The following is a 23,606-nucleotide window of genomic DNA, read 5'->3' as shown; positions in this document are numbered from 1 at the left end:
AAGTGGACTTCTTTCCGTATCACATAAATATCTTGGTGTCTTTTTGTGTAATTCCATGTAATTCCGTTCATTGTAGTTGTGAATACATTCGTTCCTCTTTCGCTACAACAATCGGTATCATGGTTTTGTAGTTGTAGCATTTGGCGCACAACAGGAAGCAACGTACCCCAACAACATTGTCTTGGAAACTTTATTACAATACAAAATGTTATTTGCCTCAAATATGTTACAAAGGGAGCCCCCAACAACATCGAAGAAGAATTATGCAGCAAATTAAAGTGAAAAAAATGCAACCCTCTGTTCATCACATGAACACTTTTTTGACGATGTTTCAAAACATGAGTTGCTCTGTTTCTGTAACATACAACCATGAAAAAAATGTAAGCACTGTCAATAAGATGTTTCAATGTGATGAACAACATCTCCACTGTTCGATCCGAGACAAAGGGTGGAGATTGAATATCTGCAGAAGTCATGAATTTGAAGATTAGTCATTGATGTGTGAAATGAAATGAAATATATTGAAGAAAGTGAGTAAGGAGTTGTTGTTACCTTCTTCAAATCAGTTAGATGGAAGATTGATTAGGAAAGGAGACGGGATTATATCTCGAGAACGATATCTGTAATAGTGAAAAAAAGACGGGTTGTTAGAAAGGTTAGATCCACTTTGACTCGTTAGGAGGTTTTAAAATGCGTCTATTATATAGAGATTCTATGGTTTGTTCCTCTCTCCAACAAATGTGGGATCTTACAATCCACCCTCCTAGGGGTCCAACGAGGATGACACACCGCTTAGTGACTGGTTTTGATACCATTTGTAACAGCCCAAGCCCACTACTAACAGATATTGTCCACTTTGACCCATTACGTACCGCCATTAGGGAGAGGTTTCCACACCTGTATAAGGTATGCTTCATTCCCCTCTCTAACTGTAACGACACAGATCCACTGCTAGCAGATATTGTCCTCTTTGGGCTTTCCCATTAGTCTGCTAGAGTAAGATTTCCACCCCCTTATAAATGGTATTTTGTTCTCCTCCCCAACCAATATGGGACATTGGAGGGATCTCACAATTCACCCTCCTTGGAGGACGCACTCAGTGACCAACTTTGATACTATTTATAACAGTCCAAGCCCACCACTAACAAATATTACCGTTTTGACCCATTACATATCGTTGTCAGCCTCACGGTTTTAAAAAGTTTAAGAACTTACACTCAGAATCAGTCTTGTCCCATTTGGATCCATCTTTGGCATCTTTTTTCTGTTCTTCTCCATCGTTTCTTGGTGACGGTTTTTCCTCTATGTACCTCTTCAACGATGAAGATCGAGAGGCGTGTTGTGGGGAGATTTTTTTTAAGAGAATTGTTCTTAAAAGCTGCCATCGAAATGAAAAGAACATCAGATTCAAAAGCTGATTTGACCTTAAGGATGTAATAATGTAACGGCTCAAATCCACCGCTAGCAGATATTGTCCTCTTTGGGCTTTCCCTCTCGGACTTTCCCTCAAAGTTTTAAAACACGTCTACTAGAGGAAGGTTTCCACACCCTTATAAATTGGTGGTTTGTTCTCCTCCCCAACCGACGTGGGACATCACAAATAACGAATATGCAAAAAAATTACGTACCTTTTCCATTCTAGACTCTTGAAGAGTTTCTCTCAAACTTGGTGGTGGTAAAGGAGTGAAGCCATTACTACAAACAAACAACTTTTTGAGCAGAAAAGAGATAGATTTCTTCCCAATTGCTTTCTTTTTACCATCAGCCCAAATGTCTTTGCATTTCCCAATGATAAGACCAATGGTTCTTTCAATATCTTCATCTTTATCATCTGAATCACTGCAAAGTGGATTGCTGATTCTTCTGTCAACCTCCAAGCTTGAAGGACAGTTGAGAAATCTATCCAATGGAAGATCTGCAACCTGCTTTTCGGCGTTCGGTTTTCGAGATAAAAGCTTCGTTAACTCTTTCTGTAATTTACCAACTTCTTCAGGAGAGATATCAACTATCTCTTCTGAAGAAGATGGATCCTCCTCCTCTTGTATGTCTTGTTCATCTTTAATCTCATTGTTGCCAAAAGTTCCAATTGCTAGCAATCCATGAGGCCAATCGCTGAACTCTTCACGAGACTCTTGTTTATTATGCTCTGCAAAGTTGGAGAAGGAACATATTCAATTTGTACACTTCAATGTGATTTTCACGTTGATTTGCACCCATAAACTAAAGCTAATGAAAGTGGACAAACAAAGGGAATAAAAAATGGAAAATTTTGGGTATTAAATATTTTATTTTAAAGGGTCGAGGGAACAAGGCACATGGACCCAAGTTTGCAGGTTGGTGATTTGGGTTACCTTTTGAATCATGTCCCCGTTTGCATTGGGATCTTGATCCAGCTAACTAAATTTCGGATCCAACCAAAACCATTTCACTTAATCGATTCTCCACGCCAGGATGATGAAAGTCCCACACGGCTAATTTAAAGAATGATCATAGATTTATAAACAAAGAATAGTCTCTCCACTGGTGTGAGGCCTTTTGGGGAAGCCCAAAGCAATGCCATGAGAGCTTATGTGGAGAGTCATGTTCGTCTAACAGTCTCTTCACCAACCCCGTTGAAACAATTAAGCCACATAGGTCTAATGTGTGAGATCCCACCGTTGGATGAAAGTCTCACATCGGCCAATTTAAGGAATGATCATGTATTTATAATTAAGGAATACTCTCTCCATTGGCTTGAGGCCTTTTGGGAAAGACCAAAGTAAAGCCACGAGAGATTAGGCTCAAAGTGGACAATATCATGCCATTGTGGAGAGTCGTGTTCGATTAACACCCACATCAGTTGGGGAGGAGATTACAATTTTTTAGAGATTAACCCCTCATTAATAGATGCGTTTTAAAAACGTTGAGATTACAAAGTGTTCGACTCTGTCCTATCAGCTAGTACCACTTCTAGACACCAGTTTGGAAAAGAGAGAAAAGCTTACGAGAAGTAGAGAATGTATGTGGGATTTTCTTCTCCTGTTTGCCGTTTAGTTTAGTCTGCATCCAGCTGAAGAACTGCATTGAACTACACAAGATAAATGCCAGAACAGAACAAGAGAACAATGAATCAAGTAAAAAACAAGCTCACCTTCATCTTCAACTAACAACACAACAACTTGAAGGTGATTGAAGTTCAGAACCAGATCTTAAAAGCCACTGGGGGGAGTAATGGGAAGATGAAAAAACGTGAAGAAATTAGGCAAGTTTGATGCTGGAGCTTGGTCAGTGACAGCAAGTAAGAATTGGTTCAAGTTCCCAAACAGAGCTCTCTGATACGATCAGTGCCCACTCTAGACCCTCCACTCCTGAAACTAATGGCTGATTCTTCCTCTTATACACCTCAAATGCACATACACCACTAGCATGAAGAACATTCTCTAGAAAATTGAATAATTTAATTTCCTGTAATTTGAAAAGACTACAAAAGGAGGATTCTGCGGGTTCAATTCTGGAACATCCTCTATACAACCGACCGTGTCATAATTTGATCCGTCGGATCTTGAGATGCAAATCCTAAGACAACTGCTAAGTAGAAAAGGTGGAGTTGATCCCTATACGTCTTTAATCTAATGGTAATGACACTTACACGAGGTGGGCATTCAATATTTAGGCTCATTGTTCCAATAATACATAAATTCAACTCTCTATGATCTATTTTTTAACATTTATAGACGATGAGCCAATGTCTACCATTCAAAAGTGTGAATAGATTTAAAGATATTATTACTCAACGAAACAACACAGAGTTAAGAATGGGAAAATAAAATTGGGATCGAAGGCTCAATCTGGATTGATATTCACAAACGTTTAAATAGGGGTACAAGATACCAACTAAAACCTACTGATAACGAAAATATAAACTAACTAAATCTTGAAAATAAAATAAAATATACTACAAATCAAATCCTATAGAGAAAAATATTAACTAATTTCTTATTACTAATATCTAAGATATATTCTATACCTAATATATTTTCCAAATATTAACTGATTACGAATATCTTGACTAATTCAAACTGGCAATAACTTACACTAAATTTTGATAGCCTTCCTTAGTGCAAGCTTATTTATCGATAACTCCAAGAGTGTTTACGAAGAACTTCAAACTTCAAACTTCACTTTGGCAAGTGCCTTAGTAAATATATCTACAAACTTGCTCATTAGTATTCTGCAATTCAACACTTTCTCTCGAACAAAATAATGTATAAAGAATTTCTCCTATTCGAGAGCTCCATAAGCCTCAAGGGAGGCTTAGAGTGTACTTTGTTCGAGGGGAGGATTGTTGAGGATTATTGGGAGTGAGTCCCACATAGGTTAATTTAGTGGAAGATAATGAGTTTATAAGTGAGGAATACTACCTCCATTGGTACGAGGCCTTTTGGGGAAGCCCAAAGTAAAGCCATGAGAGCTTATGCTTAAAGTGGACAATATCATATAATTGTGGAGAGTCGTAGTTCCTAACCTTTGCTACATTTTATATCATATCACATTGATACATAGATAAAACAACATGCAGATTAACATATCAATATATAACCAATGTTCAACTATCCCTGATGCATATAAAAATTGTGAAGCTATTTTAACAAGGATCAGCAGTTTCAATGAAAAGAAGAAAGCAAGATAATGTAGAATCAAATAAGATCAATACTTTAAACAATACACATTCTTTTCCTTTTGCGACTTTTGGCCTTCTCTCTATTAAATAATAATAGCCCATTTAAGCAAACTTGAATTTTAAAATTTTAAATTATTAAGTGAAAGAAATAAATGAATAATAAATAAATTCACACTAGTTTATAAATATTCACGGAATCGGAATTCGAAGACGTTGAGCGTCTTTTACCGAGAAATTGATAATATTACATTCTTTACCATTTTCCTAAGAAATCCTAAAAAGTCTATCTCATGCCTCATGGAGGAACAATTATAGCACAATTTTCTGAAAATTGGCCGAAGTTAAGGCTTCCTCATTTGGAAATACCAAAAAGATTGAGCCCAAGAAATTATTTTTTCGAAGTAGGGTTCATCTAGATGGATGCATCCTCAAAATTTATTATATTTGGATCTTTATTTTATTTTCTAATATTTTCAATATTCTATGTTAGTAGACTACCACAATTATTTGCCTTTAGCATAATCAATTAATTAACCATTTTAATAAAAATATCTAAATCTATTTGGAAACCTAACCTATGGGTAGTACATACGAGGGTTGGATTGGGTTACCCAAAAGAGCAACTTCAAATAGAGTTTGCAACCCGACCCAACTCAATCCCTAATTTTCTTTAGTTGGATTGGATTGCAAGTTTTTTTTTTTAATTATTTAAAAAATTTATATTTATCTATACATCAATAACTAAACTATCATAAAACTCAAATATCAAATATCGCACCACATCACTAAAATTGATTACAAATGTCAAATATTCTTGATCTTCATAATACTTTTAAAAGTAGAATAGTGTTAGGTTGTAACCTTATTTTTGGATTGATCGGGTTGATTTGCTTAAAAACTATCAACCTGCAAAACGACTCAAATTTTCAATTTTTCAAAAATTCAACCAACTTAAACTATATATATATATATAAATAAAAAAATCTAATTCAACTAACCTTTATGAGTTGGGTTGAATAATCCAAATTGACCGGATTCTCGAGTCATATGAACACCCGCACATATACACATTGTATGCAATTGTAATATTAAAAAAAAACATACATATACATGCCTGCTCATTACCTTTTCTCAAAATACATTTTTTTTTCCACCAAAATTTCATCGCGCATACAAACTGTCACAAATTATACTTTAAAAATTTACTCTGCAAAACTTGACAATTTCTATTCTCTACCCCACAATTTTGTAATTGATCTTTTACCCCAACACATTTTCTTTGCTAACCATATGAATATCCTTTCCTTAATACCAAAAGATTAATATTTTTGGAAACAATTGATATTATATTACATTATCAAGGATTTGTATTGACGGACTTGTATACATTTCCCAGAGCAAATAAGGTAATATAATAATACTCCTGCACACATCATTTCAATAATATTAAAATGTTACTCCTAAATTGTGTACATTTAAAATACCTTAAAATTAGTGTTTTTTTGTTAGTTTGAAATTAATTTTTATCAAACTTTGATAATATTCAAGAAAAAACACAATTGAATATGCTTCGTAAATTTAAGAAGTAAATAACTAGTAGAGACTAATTTTTTCAAAGAAAAGTTGGCAATAAACTAACCATAATACTAATTAGCATTTTGAAGATTTATTGGAAAGAACTAAATTCAATAATTTGAGAGTACACGCAAACTAAAATATAAAGTAAACCAAAATGGTGTTTTATTTTGACCAATTAAAATTTAAAAAATAAGAAAATCCAGAAACCAACAGCAGCTAATGGAATCTGACAGTTTACTACTGATCATGTCGACATGTTCCTTATTTCAACTATGTTTGTGTGCGCCTAACACATGTTCCTAAAGGCCGCATAAACCAAGCACCTCCAACCCAATATCTATCATAGAGAACCACACACGTAGAGTGCTTAAAATAAGCATGAGAGGAAAAGTGTAACGACCCATATCCACCGCTAGCCGATATTGTCCTCTTTAGGCTTTTTCTTTCGGGCTTTCTCTCAATGCTTTAAAACGGGTCTACTAGGGAAAGGTTTCCACACCCTTATAAGGGCGTTTTGTTCTCCTCTCCAACCAATATGAGACATCACAAAAAGAGAAGGATGGTTGCTTTGTGACAGAAAAGAAAGAGGATTGGTCCTGAAAATTTTAACCAAGTTGAGTCTGCTATATAAAGCACCACCATGTCCGTGTAGACACGGGTTACTGGACTTGTCCCTTAAATTATTACCTTATACACATTGTTAGTCCAGTGGAGGAATGGAACCCTCTAATCGAAAACGGCCTAAGAAAAGAACTCTTTATAAGTCTATCCTCATAAGAATGAATGTAGGAACTCCGATCTCTAGAAAGTGGGGTGTTCTCTTTCACAAGCCCTGTTACTTATTCAACACTTATTATACTTTTCAAGCTTCTCACTCCAATATAAATTTGACCAAACACAGCATCGCACTAGCAGTTTTATTGGCAATCTTTTAATGACTTCAAAACTGTACAGTAACGCTAGGAACTGTTTTCAAATTTAGACAGTTAACCCAGATCAAAGCCCGAGAAACACCCAGCAAATGGCCAGTTTGAAACCTATTTGACCACGTGTCACGACAAAGTATTCACACAGTCGTACCAACCGGGTGGATTGAAATATTGTAGCTTTATTCTTTCCTCGGAGCCTTTGCTCCTAAAAAGATGCCACAAACCAAGCGAACTCTCGGATCTCTACACCTTCTTTTCAACGAAAAGGGAAAGTAACAGTTACCTCTCTGAATACCGGCCACAAACTCCTCTAACATCATAGAGTACTATCGTTTCTAATACCGATAATATCTTCTACTAACCAAGAGGCTTTAAAAATCCTCACCACTGTTGTACTACTTAATTAGTGTTTACATACTTGGCTTAAAACGCTCTATCGTGTCCCTCAAGTATTTCGTACAGATTCTTATATTAAAATTTTAGAAAGAAATATACTATCTAAGCTAATTTAAACAACCTGGTTTAGTCAATACAACTCTTCAATAGACTTCTACAAACAGCCAGAAAAGTCTACATACTTGGCTTAAAACGCTCTATCGTGTCCCTCAAGTATTTCGTACAGATTCTTATATTAAAATTTTAGAAAGAAATATACTATCTAAGCTAATTTAAACAACCTAGTTTAGTCAATACAACTCTTCAATAGACTTCTACAAACAGCCAGATAAGTCATCGGTGATCTCCCTTATAGGCTAAAGATTATAACTCTGGCCTTGTAATGTTATGTATATAACCTTCAGTTTATAAATGGGCCCCCAGGAGTAACGTTGACATATTAAAATGGATTCAAAATAATGAAGGGAAAGCGAAAAAAAACCTGAGATAAGTGAGATGACTCACTCAGTGACCAAACTGTTAAGAATGAGAAATAGAAGTGAGATCGAAAAGTGCTATCTATGTTCACAACGTTTAAACAACAGGACACAAGCTATCAACTAATAGCTAAGAATAAGGGAAAAATATAAACAAACTAAATCATACTGCTAATCAAATGACAATCAAATCCTAACATAAAATCGAACATCTAAGATATATTCATTAACTAATTATTATAATATATTCTCTAAATATTATATCTTAATACAAACGGATAAAAAAGTATATATATATATATATATCCGAGGCTTAAATATCTTTACATCATAATCGTCACTAGGCTCGTCATTTTAGTCTCATTGCCCAAAAGTTCCTCGAGATGCAGGGAAAAGGAGGAGGGGAAAAGAAAATCATAAAAGTGGAATAAAAAAAATATGAAGGGGTGGAGTCAGAAAAGAATCACTCCAACCAAGACACGGCTTATTTTAAAAGAAAGATAAGAAACCACGTGAGCGATGCATCTAGTAGATGTCTAGGGCTTACAAACCCAAGCTAAAAGGAGAAACTATATGCTAAACTTCCCAATTCAGGAAGGCAAATATTGCGGTTGGCAACCATAAACTAAGACTTGGTATTGCGTGGGCTTGTATCATCCAATGGTTTGACCAGCTCGTTTTTCATTAAATCTGATCTCTTAATGGAAACTTCTAGCTATGATATCCATAATACCACCTCAAGAATTGGGGCAAAAGGCATAATAGAGTATCATGACTCTACAAAACTACTGTATTAATTATGAGTGTATTGTCTCAACGAGCCGAGAATAGATCATCCTCAGTTCCTTGCTGTTCATTAGGTTCTTAAATGTTTCTGTCATTCCTTGATAGGATTGGCAACTTGTAATTTTGGCATCTGGTTATGCTCATCTCAAGGAAGGCATTGATAGTAATGACTAAAGGAACTAAATAGGAACTCCATAGCCAAAAACACGAATATCTGATCGACGCTAAAATGTTAATGAGACTAGTGTAAGAAATTGACACCTGATGGTTTATAAAAAACAAAAAGAAGCTAGCCATCGTGGAGCTTAATCATCAAAAAGCCCATGAGAAAAGTTAGTTGAAGCCCAAATAAAATCAAACCAAACTGAAGCCCAAATCAAATCAAACTGAAGCCCAAAGGTTCAAAAGATTATACCTCTTCAATGCCGAAGGGCGAGGCATCATATACCGCTATGCTAACTGCCCAATAAAAAAGATAGGATTCATGCGCCCGTGGTCCAGAAAATCAGAATCCAAAAATACATTTAAGGGATAGTGAGACAGTTTGGTTCTAGCATGCTGCTTATTTATAGCTTAGTCAACCGTTATACATAATAAAAGTAAATTGTCACCGTAAATAAATAGTAAAAAGCTATCTATATCTAATTATATATAGTAGATGATTATATTGGTGAAGCTATATATACTAAACTGAATCATCTATATATCAGCTTTGAAAATGTATTCTTACTGTATAATCTATAGTCATCCATACAAAACCCTTCGTAAATATTCTCCTTGCATTTTCTCTATCCTATTCTTTGTGTTCATCTAGATCGAGTGTGTGCGTTGTTGTGCGATCCTAACACTTGAGAAGTGCTAGCAAAAGAGGGGGTTTTAGAAAGAAGAAAAACTCCAAGAAATTGTCTTTTTAACAATCTCACTAAGAAGGCTAACGCATTACAGACTCAATTACCTTCTAATCAATAGATGCAAAACATAGGCTATGCATGGTGATACAAGGACGACTTTCGCCTATAAATAGAAAATTTCAACTCAACTTTGGGTGCAATGGGCATAAAAGTTAGTACATAAGAGATAAAAATTGATAGTGTCAAAATATTAAAAGTTATCTCAAACCTTAACCACCATTTTTAAGTTAAAAGGATATAAAGTCAGGTTTTGAAGTAAAAATAAAAACTATGTTAAAATGTATATGAGATTGAAAACAAAAACTATTTTAAAATGTATTTTAATTTTCAAAACTTACCTTAAATTTTAAAAACATGTTTATCAGATAAGACCTAATATTCAAATGATTTTCACATGCATCCTAGCTCCATATGCCTACTCCTTCGTGAACAAAGACTAGCCTTCCAAATGATGTCCAGTCACCAACTTAAGTGTAGATCCTCCCTACATGATTCAGTGAACAATTTTATCACTGAAAAATTAATCGAACTTGGTTGTTCATGCCTTAAAGATATTTGTCTACGGAGAAAGGGGGTTGCAAAGGAAAACCTACTCGAAGATGGCTAATCTAATTCTCAATAACTAAGACGGCTAAGCTAATTTTCCATCTACGTATAAACTGCTGATTAGCTAAATAATCGTGAACCCGCACATTTCTCTATCTCAACCGCACACCAGAGACCAACGACCAAAACAAAGATTGCCCAAGAAATCGAACCTGCTGATTAGCCAGAGTCATTAATTCTACGTCATCTTGAATCATTAAAATTCTTATGATCACCTTCATGTCCTTTAGAACACCTTCATGTCCTTTAGAAACATCAATAAAAGATCGTCACTAGCCCAATAGAGTCAAACTCAATAATTGCATAAGTCCATTGTCTACAAGTTTTATAGAATGTTTTTTTTTTAAAAAAAAGTTTTAAGAATAAATCAATAAGATCACGAGTGTGTCTACATTGTGTAGCCTCTACTGTAGATATTCTCCTCCACCAAGTTTTTCCAAGAAAAGCAAGGTGTAGTAGGATCGTAAAGAGTTTTTGTAATCTCTTATTGATTGGTCTTTGGTATAGAGTGAGTGTTTCTACAAAAGAGTTGTTTTCAACCCCATATCCCGGTAAAAAGAACATACAATACTATAAGTGAGACAGAACGTTATTCCAAAAAATTACTGAAAGAAAGAAGAGAGAAAGAGACAGTAGAGAAAAGACACTCACCACTTAACGTGAAGGCATGTATGTGAAGGCGTGTTCGGTTAGGAATAACGACTCTCTACAATGATATGATATTGTCCATTTTGAGCATAAGCTCTCATGACTTTGCTTTGGGCTTCCCAAAATGGCATCATACTATTGGAGATATATTCCTTACTAATAAACTCATGATCATTCCCTAAATTAGCCAACATAGGACTCCTTCCCAACAATCCTCAACATGTCCTAAAGTGTGAGTCAACATGTCCTAAAGTGTGAGTCAACATGTCCTAAAGTGCACATGTTAGGCCTGTCTAAGGAAGAAAATCACAAGGATCGAGGAGAACTACACTTAATTTTTGGAATATTATCATTACCAACGGGTGAAGCACAAATATTGAAGTTTTTATTGAATGAAAATTTCTAATTGAAAAGCATTGCAGCCCGTCATTTACTGCCCTACGCTGTTACCAGGGCAAACAGGAACAATTACAGGTGTGCAGCATGTCTAACTAAAACTATAAAACAAATAAAAAACCTAAAACTTAATAAACTAAAGAGGCTACGGGATAAGATCACAATTTTACAACCTATAGAACAGATCCTGTTTAAATAAGGTCGTAAGAAGCCACAGACCCCTCATCACCAACCAATGGTTTTATCTTCCTAATAGTAGCATTTATGGATTGAAACAAATCCTTCTTAAAAGTAACAAAAGATAAATAAAACTGACAAACAGGTCATGGGAAAACAAGTTCTAAATTTCTAATACAGGCACTGAGCATAATTGTAACATCCACAAATAGCACACAAATATCCAAATGAGCGCGTGAGATGTGCACAGTACAAGGTATCGGCTTGCCAACGTCCAGAAGAATTTTGGGTGGGGGCTGGCAGCAATGCATGTTTGGAATTTGAGAATAAAAATATAAAGTCGTCCATAAGATCTAGTCATTCTTCTACGCTGACTGCTTAATGATTATAATTCATCATGTTTTCCAACTATTTCACCTGTCAAAAGAAGTACAATAACAGAAAAGAGAGTACGCTTTTAAGGACCAAGAAACAGACGTGCCTTGTGGGAGAAGAATTGAAGAAAAGTTTCATTTTATCATTTTCTATGAGAAATATAATTTTAAAAAATCTTTATAATCTAAAAAAATGGGTTTTGTTGTAAATGGCAGATAAATCTAGCCTCTGTCCGCTCCCAACCAGTACCCTCCTCCTATCTAGAATTTACAGCTTCTGATTCTATTGTACAACATTTATTTCTACATCAATCAATATTGCATTTTTACTTTCATTTATAGGATTTTGACATTAACGGATAGCTGCATGTTTCCCCAAATAGATCGCAAGAATGTGTGACACTATAAATATGACAGTAAAAAGTATTGCAGTGATAAAAAACGAAAGTAGAACGCGGACAAACAAATAATATGCATTTTATATATATGTGATAGAGGGAATAGAATTTACCAGTTTCTTCAAAGAAAAATGAGATCTCTCTTTGAGCTGATTGAAGAGAATCTGAACCATGAACACAGTTTTTCTCTGAATCCAAGCCACACATTGCCCTAATGCTGAAATCGTGCAAGAGACCATAATAAAAGCCAAAACTTAAAGTGAACTGGTAAGTGAATGAAAATCAGTACGGAATTCATATCTCAAACTTCTGGAGGCAAACTATATATAGAGACGAAGATAAAAATTTATGACCTATTAGGATGCGTAGCCTTAGCTTTCGTTGCATCTGTTGGCCCAATCATAGCACGCCAATCTGCAATGGCATTTTGTTTCTCCAAAACCATAACGCATACTGGGCCACTAATGAACAGTGTTAGACAGAGGAAGAACACCATTATGCAAGAACTTACACAATCGCACAATTCAAGAAAGATTTCATGTTTGTTTAAAACCTTTACATATGGCTACAAAAAGATAGATTAGAAGTCCAGATTGATTTTAATGTCTTCTACATAGACCCATATTTCAACTAAGTTAAACGATGAGAATATGGCTGCTCAAGGTGGAGAACCACACTGATGAACATCTGATAAGCTTGAGGTACGTATCATGAACTTCTCTATGTTGCTAATTCATAACTGAAATTACTCGAAAAGAACGTAAGATAAATATGTTAGGAATCACGAATCTCCACAGTGGTATGATATTGTCCACTATTCTCATGGCTTTGTTTTTTTGGTTTTCTCAAAATGCCTCATGCCAATAGAGATAGTGTTCCTTACTTATAAATCCGTGATCTTTCTCTTAATTTGTCGATGTGGGACTACTCCTCTTAATAATCATCAACAATTTTCCCCTCGAACAAAGTACATCATAGAGCCCCCATGAGGCCTCATTCTTGGGAGCTCTCAAACAACCTCCCCTTAATTGAGGCTCGACTCCTTCTCTGGAGCCCTCGAACAAAATACATTATTTGTTCGACACTTGAGTCACCTTTAACACCACCTTTGAGACTCACAACTTCTTTGTTCGACACTTAAGGATTCTGTTGGCATGGCTAAGTTGAGCATGGCTCTGATACCATGTTAGGAATCACAAATTTCCACAATGGTATGATATTGTCCACTTTGAGTATAAGCTCTCATGGCTTTGCTTTTGGTTTCCCAAAAGGTCTCATGTCAATGAAGATAGTGTTCCTTACTTATAAATCCATGATCTTCCTCTTAATTAGCCAATGTAGGACTACTCCTCTTAATAGTCCTCGACAAAATAGTCACAGAATGAATCAGTAATCTTGCAATATCAGCACTTTCAAATTTTTCTTTTTTCAGTACACACAGATATGGTGTAATGGCTGCTAAATCGCAGGAGTGACAAACATATTCACCACTTGCTAGCAAATTAATGCAGAGGAAAGCAGTTTAAATGCAGTAAAGTACACGTCAGTATTAATACACTAGTACCACGGATCATATGAAATTATGCAAATGAGTATTAGCAGAGGAAACTTGACAACATTTCAAAGATTTAATATGTACCTCGTCATGTATTTGACCAAAGTAGGAAAGAAGCTTTTTGACGAATGTTCAGCATAAAAGCGACTTGCTCTATCTTCATCCAATTCAACTACTCTTTCCTTCAAAATCCTGAATCCGGACTCCACAATGGCCCTTCTGATTCTATCGGTGTAGTTACCGCGCAAGCCATCTGGTTTTATCATAGCCAATGTTTTCTCCGTTTCCATACCTCCATTACTTGCAAATCTAAAATCAGGGCTTCAATATTTTACGAATTATTTATCGTGCAAAAGACAAAAAGATCTTCAAGAAACGAAAAACAAGTTACCATGAGTAGAAATGTCAGGGTAAGATCAAAGTAGATTGAGACAATGAAGTAGTGTCACTTCAAATATCGCAATGTTAATATGATTGATGATAATAAGGAGAAACGGAGATTTCAATGCTCGTGACAAGATCTTCAAGACAACCAAAAAAAGTAAACTAAGTCAACTTAATGTCATTTAATTTAAATGTACAAATTAAAAAGAAATCAGTTCCGGAAATTGCTCAACAGAATCATCCATAGCTAAGAGAAATTTCCAACCAGCATTCTTTTTTTTTTTTTATTTCCATCATTAACAATTGGATTTACGTCCGATTAGCTAAATCATCTAACACTAGTTCTGTCTAAGATACAAGAAATGATGTAAATATGTACCAAGCAACCTTTCGCTTCTATCTCTAATCAAACGAAAACAGTATGATTACCGATGCTGATGACAAATACTAGATTCCTCTACTCACTCCTAAGCAGCGAGATGATCAGAAATTTTCGAAAGGAAACATGACGCCATAGCATTACTTACATGCCAGAAAATGCGATAGAAACGAGAACGAAGAAAAATAGAAACCGCGAACCGAGCAAAACCAAACGGATCTTCATATCCTGGGGAGAAACTGCAACAACAACAATATCACTCAAAATCGCGTCAAGTTAAAAAAAAATCCATTGGATTCAGAACTTCCGAGGCCCAAGGCCGAAGAACATCGGATACTTAAAGTATTTCAGCTAAACGAACTCACAGTCAGTAATCTCAACCGCTACAGCTAGGCATACAATCCGTTTCAACAAATATTCAGTAATTTCAAGAACGCTATCTAATCCTGCAGTTCCTTAACCTCTATAACCGATCGAAAACACGCACCTGCGATTGGTCGAATCGAGATTGAGAAGCTGCAACGAAAAGAACGACAATAGAAACTCGAGCACTTGTAGATCAGTATAATGGCGGGAAAGTATGAAGCGCTACAAAACGAGGGGCGCGGGCATTGTTTTAGGGGGGAGAGAGAGAGAGGAAGAATATCGCGGTAACTACGCGAAGCCGAAGGATTAGAGAATTTGTCTAAGAAACGGACCGGGTTTATAAAGTTAATTAAGGACACGTGGAGCGTGCTGGACTTCGATAGTCCCTGACGCCGTCTCCTTACTTGTCTTACACGTGTTAAAATTCGAAAATAGTTTGCACGAACTTTAAATATTCTTGTTTTTTTAAAAGTATCGTACAACTTTTTTAAAAATAAATATTCTCCCCATATTTTTTATTTTTTTAAAATTCAACCCAATTTAATATTTATAATTTGGTAATCTATAAATATTCATACTCTTTTAACTCTAAAAATAATCTTTTTTTTTTTTTGAAATTGCAATATTATATTGCATTTTAGTATAAAAAAGAATTCATAAAATATATCTCGAAAACTAAACTTTGTTTTTAATTTTAATTTTAATAATTTAATCAAACTAGGAAACACTTTTTGAAATCTTCTAGAACCTCTTAAGAGCACCATTTTTAAGACTTAATATGGTTTTTTATTTTTTTTCCATCAAACTTATTTTTAAAATTCTTGGCTGGGCTTCTAATTTTAGGTGAGTTGTAATATTAACTTAAATTTTTAATCTGTAAATTGATCTTATTTTAAATTTTGACTAAAAATGATTTAAAAAATCACATAAACTCTTAATTCACTAAAAAAATAGAGTATAAAATTGTGAGTTTCTTTTTTTAAAATGGAGTGTAAATGAATGATCATAGGGTATGTTTTTTAGCCCACGAGAGATCTAATTACGAGGTACTAAAAAAAGTTATATATCATATTAATGTATGACTTTATATTATTAAAAATTAAAAACGCTTTCGAGCGTCGAGATCAGAAGCACTCTATAAATACTTTGTGAATAAATATTTTAAATTATAAACAAACATAATAATTGGGAGGAATAAGTACTATTATTTTCTTAAATATCATCACAAATGTGGAGCATGAGCCTTCGTAAAGGAAATTAAAGATGCGAATATAACTAATGAGCTACTCCCAAACATACCCTTCAATACGAAACACTTGTAATTACGTAAAATCTATAAAAAAAAACAAACGAAAAACCTAACTTTAAGGGTCGGTTGTAAAAGGTTGAGCTCACAACTAGTCGTCCCCCTCTCTCAATGCAACTCCACGAATCGAAAACACTGCTATTTATAAGAGTAAACAGTTACTTTCGTAAAATTTGTTATTTCATTCCAATCTTGATTTTGAATGGGACGTACATTAATATTCACTCCAAAGGTAAAAATATAATAACTGAGACACCATAATGGAAAATTCAACTTGCAAACCAACAAAGTTAAATAAATAAAGATTGGACTTTCAATCCCACTTATATTTCTCATTCTTAACAAAGCTAGATATATATGTTATTGTCTAGTTCTACGTTGTTTGCTAGCATACTTTACTAGTCACGAAAAAATGGTTTTTTGGGACGATATATTGTCAAATCTATAATTAAGGATAAGCTAGAGTTAGTTAGATGATTCAATTCCTCTCCCCAAAGGAATGATTGAGCTAAACAAAACAAGACCTCAATATTTCACCTTATAAATATGATATAAAGTAGTATTAACATTAGAAGCAATCACATTCACATAATTCAAAGCAGCAATTAAAGATCTCACAGCAGGCAAGAGCGGCGGAGAGTTGTGTAAAAGCCACGACGCACCTGTCATTCATGTACATACAAGACTTTATGAAACACATGCAACAGAACCGGTCTATCAGTCGCCCACAGCAATTTGTAGCGGCTTTCACCAACAAATCTGTTGCTTGAGTTGCCTTTATTTCCTTTCCTGGCTGCGCATTCTCCGCGGTTGCGGTCAGGTTCCCAAATCCAACGCCTTGGTTCCCCAATAAAACGATCTCTTGCCCCTTCCATTCTACCTTATTCGACTTCCACATGTCCATTCTCTTGCGCATCTGTTTTATATGACAAAATTAGCAATTTTCTTTTGGTAATGTAATGATTTGAAGGTAAACAAATGTTCGATTCATGGGATTTTTTAATAATTAACCAACGTGGGACTCACTCCAAATAATCCTTAACAATCCTTCCCTCGAACAAAATACATTACAAGCCTCCCCTAAGGCTTATGGAGCTCTCGAATAGCCTCCCTTTAATCGAGGCTCGACTCCTTTATCTGGAGCCCTCGAATAAAGAGTACACCCTTTGTTCGACACTTTAGTCACTTCAGACTACACCTTCGAGGCTCACAGTTCTTTGTTCGATATTTGAGGATTCTATTGACATGACTAAGTTTAGGACATGGCTCTGATAACATGTCAGGAATCACGGATCTCCACAATGGTATGATATCGTCCACTTTGAGCATAAGCTCTCATGGCTTTGTTATGGGCTTCTCAAAAGGCCTCATACCAATAGAGATAGTATTCCTCTCGTATACTCATGATCTTCATCAGAACCTTCCTTTAATTAGCCAATGTAGGACTCTCTCCCAACCATCCTCAAGAATCTTTCTCCTGAACAAAGTACACCATATAGCCTCCCTTGAAGCCTATGAAGTCCTCGAACAAAGTATACCCTTTGTTCGACGACACTTAATTCACTTTTGACTTCACGTTCGAAGCTCACAACTTCTTTGTTCGACACTTGAGAATTCTATTGACATGGCTAAGTTAATGCACGACTCTGACTCTAATACCATGTTAGGACCCACATACCTCCAAAATAGTATGATATTGTCCAGTTTGAGCATAAGCTCTTGTGACTTTACTTTTGGTTTTCCCAAAAGGTCTCGTACCAATGAAGATGTATTCCTTCCTTATAAACATATGATCATTCCTTTAATTAGGAATTAGCCAATGTGGGGCTCCCTCCCAACGATCTTCGATTTCAGTATTCTTTAGTATTCTAATGAATATGGGTCATAAAAGAATCTCCAATGGTTATAATTTTACCAAGATTCTTGGACAGTGGAAAAAATTATTAAATGTGACTATTGATTGACTTGCTAAGGCAGAGACCCAAAAAGCCAAAGGCTTCTAAACTCAAAACTATGAAATATATGGTTATATCATAGTTTTGCTCATTTATCAAAAGAACTGCTAGCGATAATCTTCCGGCTGCTCAAATATTCTCCTGAAAACAAGGGCAGATTCCAGAAGTTTAGAGGGAAATCTTACCTCCTGTACGATGATGGATGGTGGAGCCTTTTTCCCTTCCTTGGTCAGCATTAGAATCAAACGTGTATACTCGGACGGAAACCCAGTTTGTTTGCTCATACAAGCAATCTGGAAGAGGCAAATCAAACAGAATTAAACCGGGATTAGATAAACCATCATTACTGTGAATGACGTTAATATTATCCTCAATTTTTTCTCTATTCTGGCAGGCTCATAGGATCCATTCAATCTCAAAAGCTTAAGCTAATTGAAACTTCATCCACGGTGATCATTATGGTTGACCCTGTAAACAAACAGATATAAGCCACGAACCTTATCTTCTAGGTCCTTGCTCTCCAATAACCATGCATGTGAAGTCATTATATCAATTTGTCTTCTCGCAAGCACCTGCAGTAGAAAGGAGTAAGAGAATGAAGGCCCCTCGTCAAAAGAGTATGCAATACAATTATTAGTACGACCACCAACGACACGTTAGGAATCATGACGCTCTACAATAGTATGATAATGTCTACTGATATTGTCCACTTTGAGCATAAGCTCTCGTGGTTTTGCTTTGGACTTTCCCAAAAGGCCTCATACCAATGAAGATATATTTCTTGCTTATAAATCCATGATCATCTCTAAATTAGTCAACGTGGACTCCCTCCCAACAATCCTCAACATGTATAGCAAGACTGCTTATAAAAAATAATTATAATACTAAAACTTTATGTTGGCGAAAGAAATCCCAAAAGAAAATTATGATTGATCATCCTATAGCAGGAAGGGAGAACCAGTACCCTTTCAAGAAGCAGTTCTTTAGCTCTTTGGGATTTGAGATGGATTGCGGAATCGCTCATATCCGCTAAGATGCCACTAACTTTGAACGACTCTGGAAACCTTCCATTGTATCGGCCTGATACTATCAACGGGCTTCCACATGCAAGGTCCGGAATTTGAGTTGGAAACAACTGCACAAGAACATCATGTTGGAAAGGAATGTCAAGATGCAGTCAGAAAATAAGAGAGTAGTGTCTGTGGAAGAAAGATCGGGACTTCATAAGTATGACTGAAAACAGAAAGAAGTTCTTCAAGAATTGTTAACCTCAAGGGAAGCAAGATGCTTGAAAGCATCCACGGTGATGTTGGCGAGAAAGAGCGATGAGGCTTTTGTGAATAACATCTGGAACCGAGAATCAATCAAATCTGGCAAAAAAAAGACGGAGAAATTAGATGGATGAACAATAAAACATAAACGCCTCTTACTCATTAAAAAAAACTTAAAAAACGGGGTTTATTTCGTGTGATGAATCTCTAAGATTTGTAGTTTTTGTTTAGCTCACCGTTTAACTATACCATATTAATTAAGGCTGCTACCTCAATTTCATTCACATCAGTCTAATGAACAACACCCTATTATCAAAGTAAGAACCGGTGGGAATTTTTACCTTGTAGTCATGGGGCCAAAAAAAATTCCTTTCGAAACGATTTATTGCTTCAATACAAGAAAATTACGGGAGTACCACAAGAAAATGGATCATTATAGCATCAGTCAGAGAAAGAGATATTCACCTACATCATAAGCAGCATCGTACACACCCCTTCCAATTTCTGATAGCATTTGTAAGAAGTAATGGTTGCAATATGTACCTGGGAAAAGCTTTAAACATCAATAAACGTAAAATTTCAGATCGAATGCAAGTAACTATTCACATTATAGATGAGCCAAATTAATGGGAAGCAGTTAATAAAGAGCAAAAGGAAACCATAAATACCATGGAGTACTATAATCAGGTTATGCCAGTAGAATTATTATCATGTTAACCCACATTGTTTGTGAATGAAACAAGTGTTGTTGTCTTTTCCCCCCAAATTATTGTGTGTGCTAAACTCAAAAAAGTCTAGTGAGTTCAATAGTCCTAGGGCCCTGCCTTGAGGAGTGTCCTAAAACGAGATCAATAATTGAAGCAATATAGCCTTCGATTTCATTCACATTTTGTGGGTCCTCTCGGACAATATTTCAGGGAGCGAACTCGTTTTCTTCAAGGATTTGAACTCAAGCAGAATTTAAACAATTGTTTTTATTTAAATGTTTTTACTCAGGACATCAAATATTTCTTGAAAGAACAGTAAGGCAAGGTCTTACCAATACCAAAAGTACATAAACGAGGAGTGATCGCCTTTCCACTCTTCAAAGAAGCTTTCACAAGATTACATATTTCTCTCTCATTATTAACAGAGCCATCTGTAATGAGAAAAATGAGGGGAATTGAATTTCCAGTTTCAGCCAACATCTTTATAGCCTGCAATAGAATAACACTGTGAACCAAAAACCTCTATGAAGATGACCAAATGAAAAGGGTTAACACACCTTAATTGCTAACTAAACACAATGGAAGGTAATGTAGTTAAGGCTTATGGGCCAAGGTTACCTGTTCCACGGGAAGCAGGATGTTAGTGCCACCATTAGCTACTAGATTAGCGTCAATCCATTCTGTTGCTCTAGTAATTGCTTCGTTGGTTGCTTGCTCCATCGATGATGAAAATAATTTAGTGTCTCCATTGAACGCTATAATGTTAAATGTATCTTCATGATTCAACTTCGAAATTGACGCGAGCACTGCGCGTTTTGTACTCTCGAGAGGACCACCCTTCATGCTTCCACTTATGTCAATAATAAATACTACTTCCTTTCTGAAAACCTAACAAAGAAAAACAGTGAGACGTTAAAATAGGGCCTGCCAAATCAATGACACAAAATTAATTACCTACCAACCAAAGAAAAAAGAAGGGCCCGAACTACCGTGAGTGATATTGTCTACTTTGAGCATAAGCTCTTGTAACTTTACTTTTGGTTTCTCCAAAAGACTTCATACAAATGGAGATAGTATTCTTTTACTTATAACTCATGATCTTCCTCTTAATTGGCCAATGTAGAACTACTCTCCCAACAATTCTCAATCACTTTTTACTTTTTACTCGAAGGAAGAGGTTAAAATCTAATCCCACATATTTCTGTACTAAAAAAAGAAAAAGAACAAACCTTCCGGTTCTGGTTCTGGCCGGGGAAAATGTACAGACAAAACATCTCTCTTTGATCAAAATCATGAAGAGATGGCGATTGGAGCAGAACACCCCCAAACAAGTCACTAGGAGAAATCTGCCAACAGGTAGAAATGAACTTAACCATGCAGCATTTCCCAACTGGGGCGAAAGTTTTGGGTTTCTGAAAACAAGAAATTCTTCAAGTTTTCCTCAGAAAAGATTCAAATAAATGATACTTACAGAATACGAAAGCTCGAAATCTATATTTGACCATGCTGAGACCTCTGTCTCATTTGAGAAACTTAAGCTGCCAACCTCTCGACTTAGTATCTAGAAGATAATACAAAAATTCAGTCATATTCGGTAAATTCTGAAACTAGTATTATCTCGTGAGACCTTTGCATTACCTTCATCGGATGGCTTGTATGTTTACATACAATTTCTGATGAAATACCGGAATTTATATGCAATAAGATCTTCTGAATATTCTTGACTTTTTTCCCAGGAGGAACTAAATATGCTGGAAAATTGAAAGGTACATTGAGACAGAAGAGATCATCAAGGTATGGTATTCTCTGGGACCAATTGATTCGAACTGAAAGAGTACAGCCACCATCGACCTGGAGAACAACTGTATCTTATTTACCCTTGAGGTAGAATGAACAGCAGATCATGATGAAAAAATATACAGGATTAAAGCGATGTAACCTTGGGGATTTTTAATGTGTATATCCGGCGCCCTTTCAGAAACTTTCCATCTTCAGATTTTGCTAGTTTCTGTATAGCTTCCGCGTCTTCCATGGAGACTAATTCAGTGCGATATGACGTTCCACTAACATCGACTTCAACACCTAGAAGTGAACCCTGTTAGCCACAATGTTTTTTTCAGAATGCAAAAATGGAAAGTCGAAGGATAGGGACTTATGCAGCTTGTCATGGAAACGCAAGTCCCAATCAATTGGATGAAGAATTTAACAATCGACTACACTTTAACATCCTTTCAGGCATACGATTAACAAAGAAAATCTCTGTTACGTTTGATTGATTAATTGACCTTGTAGAATCTCAATTAAAATAACACTGGAGTCAATTCGAAAGACAAAATTTCAATTCGATTGAGACTCCAAAGCAATTTCAGAATGCAAAACTTCATAGAGCATTTTCCAAATCGAGATTCGGATTTGCTTACGTAGCTACAGCTGCAGTAAGAGTAATTCCAGAACTCAAATAAACAACATCTCCCATAAGCGCGACGAATCACGACTACAGATTGACCAGTACGACCTAAACCAATAAACTCAAGGTTTCAGAATATAATGGAGAAAAATCTGGCTACCTGCTCTCCCATTGGTACCGCAATAAGGCACTCACAGCCTTTCCCCGCCATCACGCAATGCACGCGCCACGTTCCGCTAACGCCAATGAACGCAGTATCGAAACAACAATCGATTTCCATGGCAACTCCATTCATATGCAGCGGAATCAACACCGGTGGTACGCAGCGCCCGTGCACGTAAGGTTGATAGCTCGGAACATCCGGATTGTCCACAATCGTCGGGTCCGGTATAACGGCATACACCATCGGAGCCGTCGGAAGGTAATCCTCCGATACTCTAGACATCTGCCGCCCTAAAGCCGCCGGCGCCGATCCTTTGCCATAGTAAATTCGCTTCGACAAATGGAGACCGTACTCAACGCAGTTGGAAAACTCGCCAGCCATGGTCAATGAAAGTTGGTGGAAATTTGCAGAGCGAGATTATATTTATATAAAAAAGAGAGAGATGAGAGAAGGAAAAGATAAAGCGAAAAGGAGAGTAGATGAAAATATAACCCGTATGGTAGCCATTGATGGGAAGGTGAGATTCAGCTATACGACTTTGAAGTGAGAAACAGTGACCGACCATGAACATGAATTTTTCTTTTTGTAATTATTTTTATTTTTTTTTTCTTCTCTTTATATGACGACAAAAACGGAGGGAAAAATAGTGCCTTCAAATCTATTTGACCAATGCTTTTGCAACACGTGGATTATTTTAGAACTTATGTAATGCATAGCTTTTCTATGATTTTATTAATTAAAAAATTGGTAATAAAAATTCTGATTATTAGCGCTATTA

General features: G+C 35.9%; 3 protein-coding genes across 10 annotated transcripts; all 3 read right to left on the bottom strand.

The window, feature by feature from the left end:
- Positions 1 to 172: 172 nt before the first annotated feature.
- Positions 173 to 3,204, bottom strand: LOC111456096. The gene is made up of 6 exons (XM_023097845.1): positions 3,131 to 3,204; positions 2,985 to 3,057; positions 1,629 to 2,146; positions 1,216 to 1,378; positions 553 to 620; positions 173 to 463 (listed from the first exon to the last, which is right to left on the bottom strand). Exons 1-5 carry the CDS (start codon positions 3,134 to 3,136, stop codon positions 601 to 603), a joined length of 780 nt encoding a protein of 259 aa, XP_022953613.1. The 5' UTR covers positions 3,137 to 3,204; the 3' UTR covers positions 173 to 463; positions 553 to 600.
- Positions 3,040 to 15,319, bottom strand: LOC111456097 (probable nucleoside diphosphate kinase 5). Of its 6 annotated transcripts, XM_023097849.1 has the most exons (7): positions 15,141 to 15,319; positions 14,802 to 14,892; positions 13,975 to 14,199; positions 12,689 to 12,796; positions 12,449 to 12,552; positions 3,131 to 3,198; positions 3,040 to 3,057 (listed from the first exon to the last, which is right to left on the bottom strand). In XM_023097849.1, exons 2-6 carry the CDS (start codon positions 14,876 to 14,878, stop codon positions 3,176 to 3,178), a joined length of 537 nt encoding a protein of 178 aa, XP_022953617.1. In that variant the 5' UTR covers positions 14,879 to 14,892; positions 15,141 to 15,319; the 3' UTR covers positions 3,040 to 3,057; positions 3,131 to 3,175. The 6 variants fall into 6 exon arrangements, with proteins under 6 accessions (XP_022953617.1, XP_022953618.1, XP_022953615.1 ...); XM_023097850.1 differs by lacking the exons at positions 3,040 to 3,057; positions 3,131 to 3,198 and adding an exon at positions 5,408 to 5,566; XM_023097847.1 differs by lacking the exons at positions 3,040 to 3,057; positions 3,131 to 3,198 and adding an exon at positions 5,841 to 6,083.
- Positions 15,320 to 16,834: 1,515 nt separating this feature from the next.
- LOC111456095 lies at positions 16,835 to 23,396 on the bottom strand. Of its 3 annotated transcripts, none has more exons than XM_023097842.1 (13): positions 22,826 to 23,396; positions 22,198 to 22,353; positions 21,897 to 22,109; positions 21,730 to 21,819; positions 21,488 to 21,604; positions 20,877 to 21,146; positions 20,591 to 20,747; positions 20,017 to 20,094; positions 19,550 to 19,650; positions 19,245 to 19,415; positions 18,778 to 18,852; positions 18,466 to 18,573; positions 16,835 to 17,241 (listed from the first exon to the last, which is right to left on the bottom strand). In XM_023097842.1, the coding sequence occupies exons 1-13, from the start codon at positions 23,207 to 23,209 to the stop codon at positions 16,894 to 16,896; spliced, it is 2,268 nt and encodes a 755-aa protein (XP_022953610.1). In that variant the 5' UTR covers positions 23,210 to 23,396; the 3' UTR covers positions 16,835 to 16,893. The 3 variants fall into 3 exon arrangements, with proteins under 3 accessions (XP_022953610.1, XP_022953611.1, XP_022953612.1); XM_023097843.1 differs by having other exon boundaries at positions 22,198 to 22,340; positions 22,826 to 22,912; XM_023097844.1 differs by having other exon boundaries at positions 22,198 to 22,331; positions 22,826 to 22,901.
- Positions 23,397 to 23,606: the final 210 nt, after the last annotated feature.

The sequence above is a fragment of the Cucurbita moschata genome, unplaced genomic scaffold, assembly GCF_002738365.1.
Source record: "Cucurbita moschata cultivar Rifu unplaced genomic scaffold, Cmos_1.0 Cmo_Scf00018, whole genome shotgun sequence".
In the NCBI taxonomy this organism is placed as follows: domain Eukaryota; kingdom Viridiplantae; phylum Streptophyta; class Magnoliopsida; order Cucurbitales; family Cucurbitaceae; genus Cucurbita; species Cucurbita moschata.
Note: the sequence above shows the minus strand (reverse complement) of the source record. Positions and strands in the feature narration are given on the sequence as shown.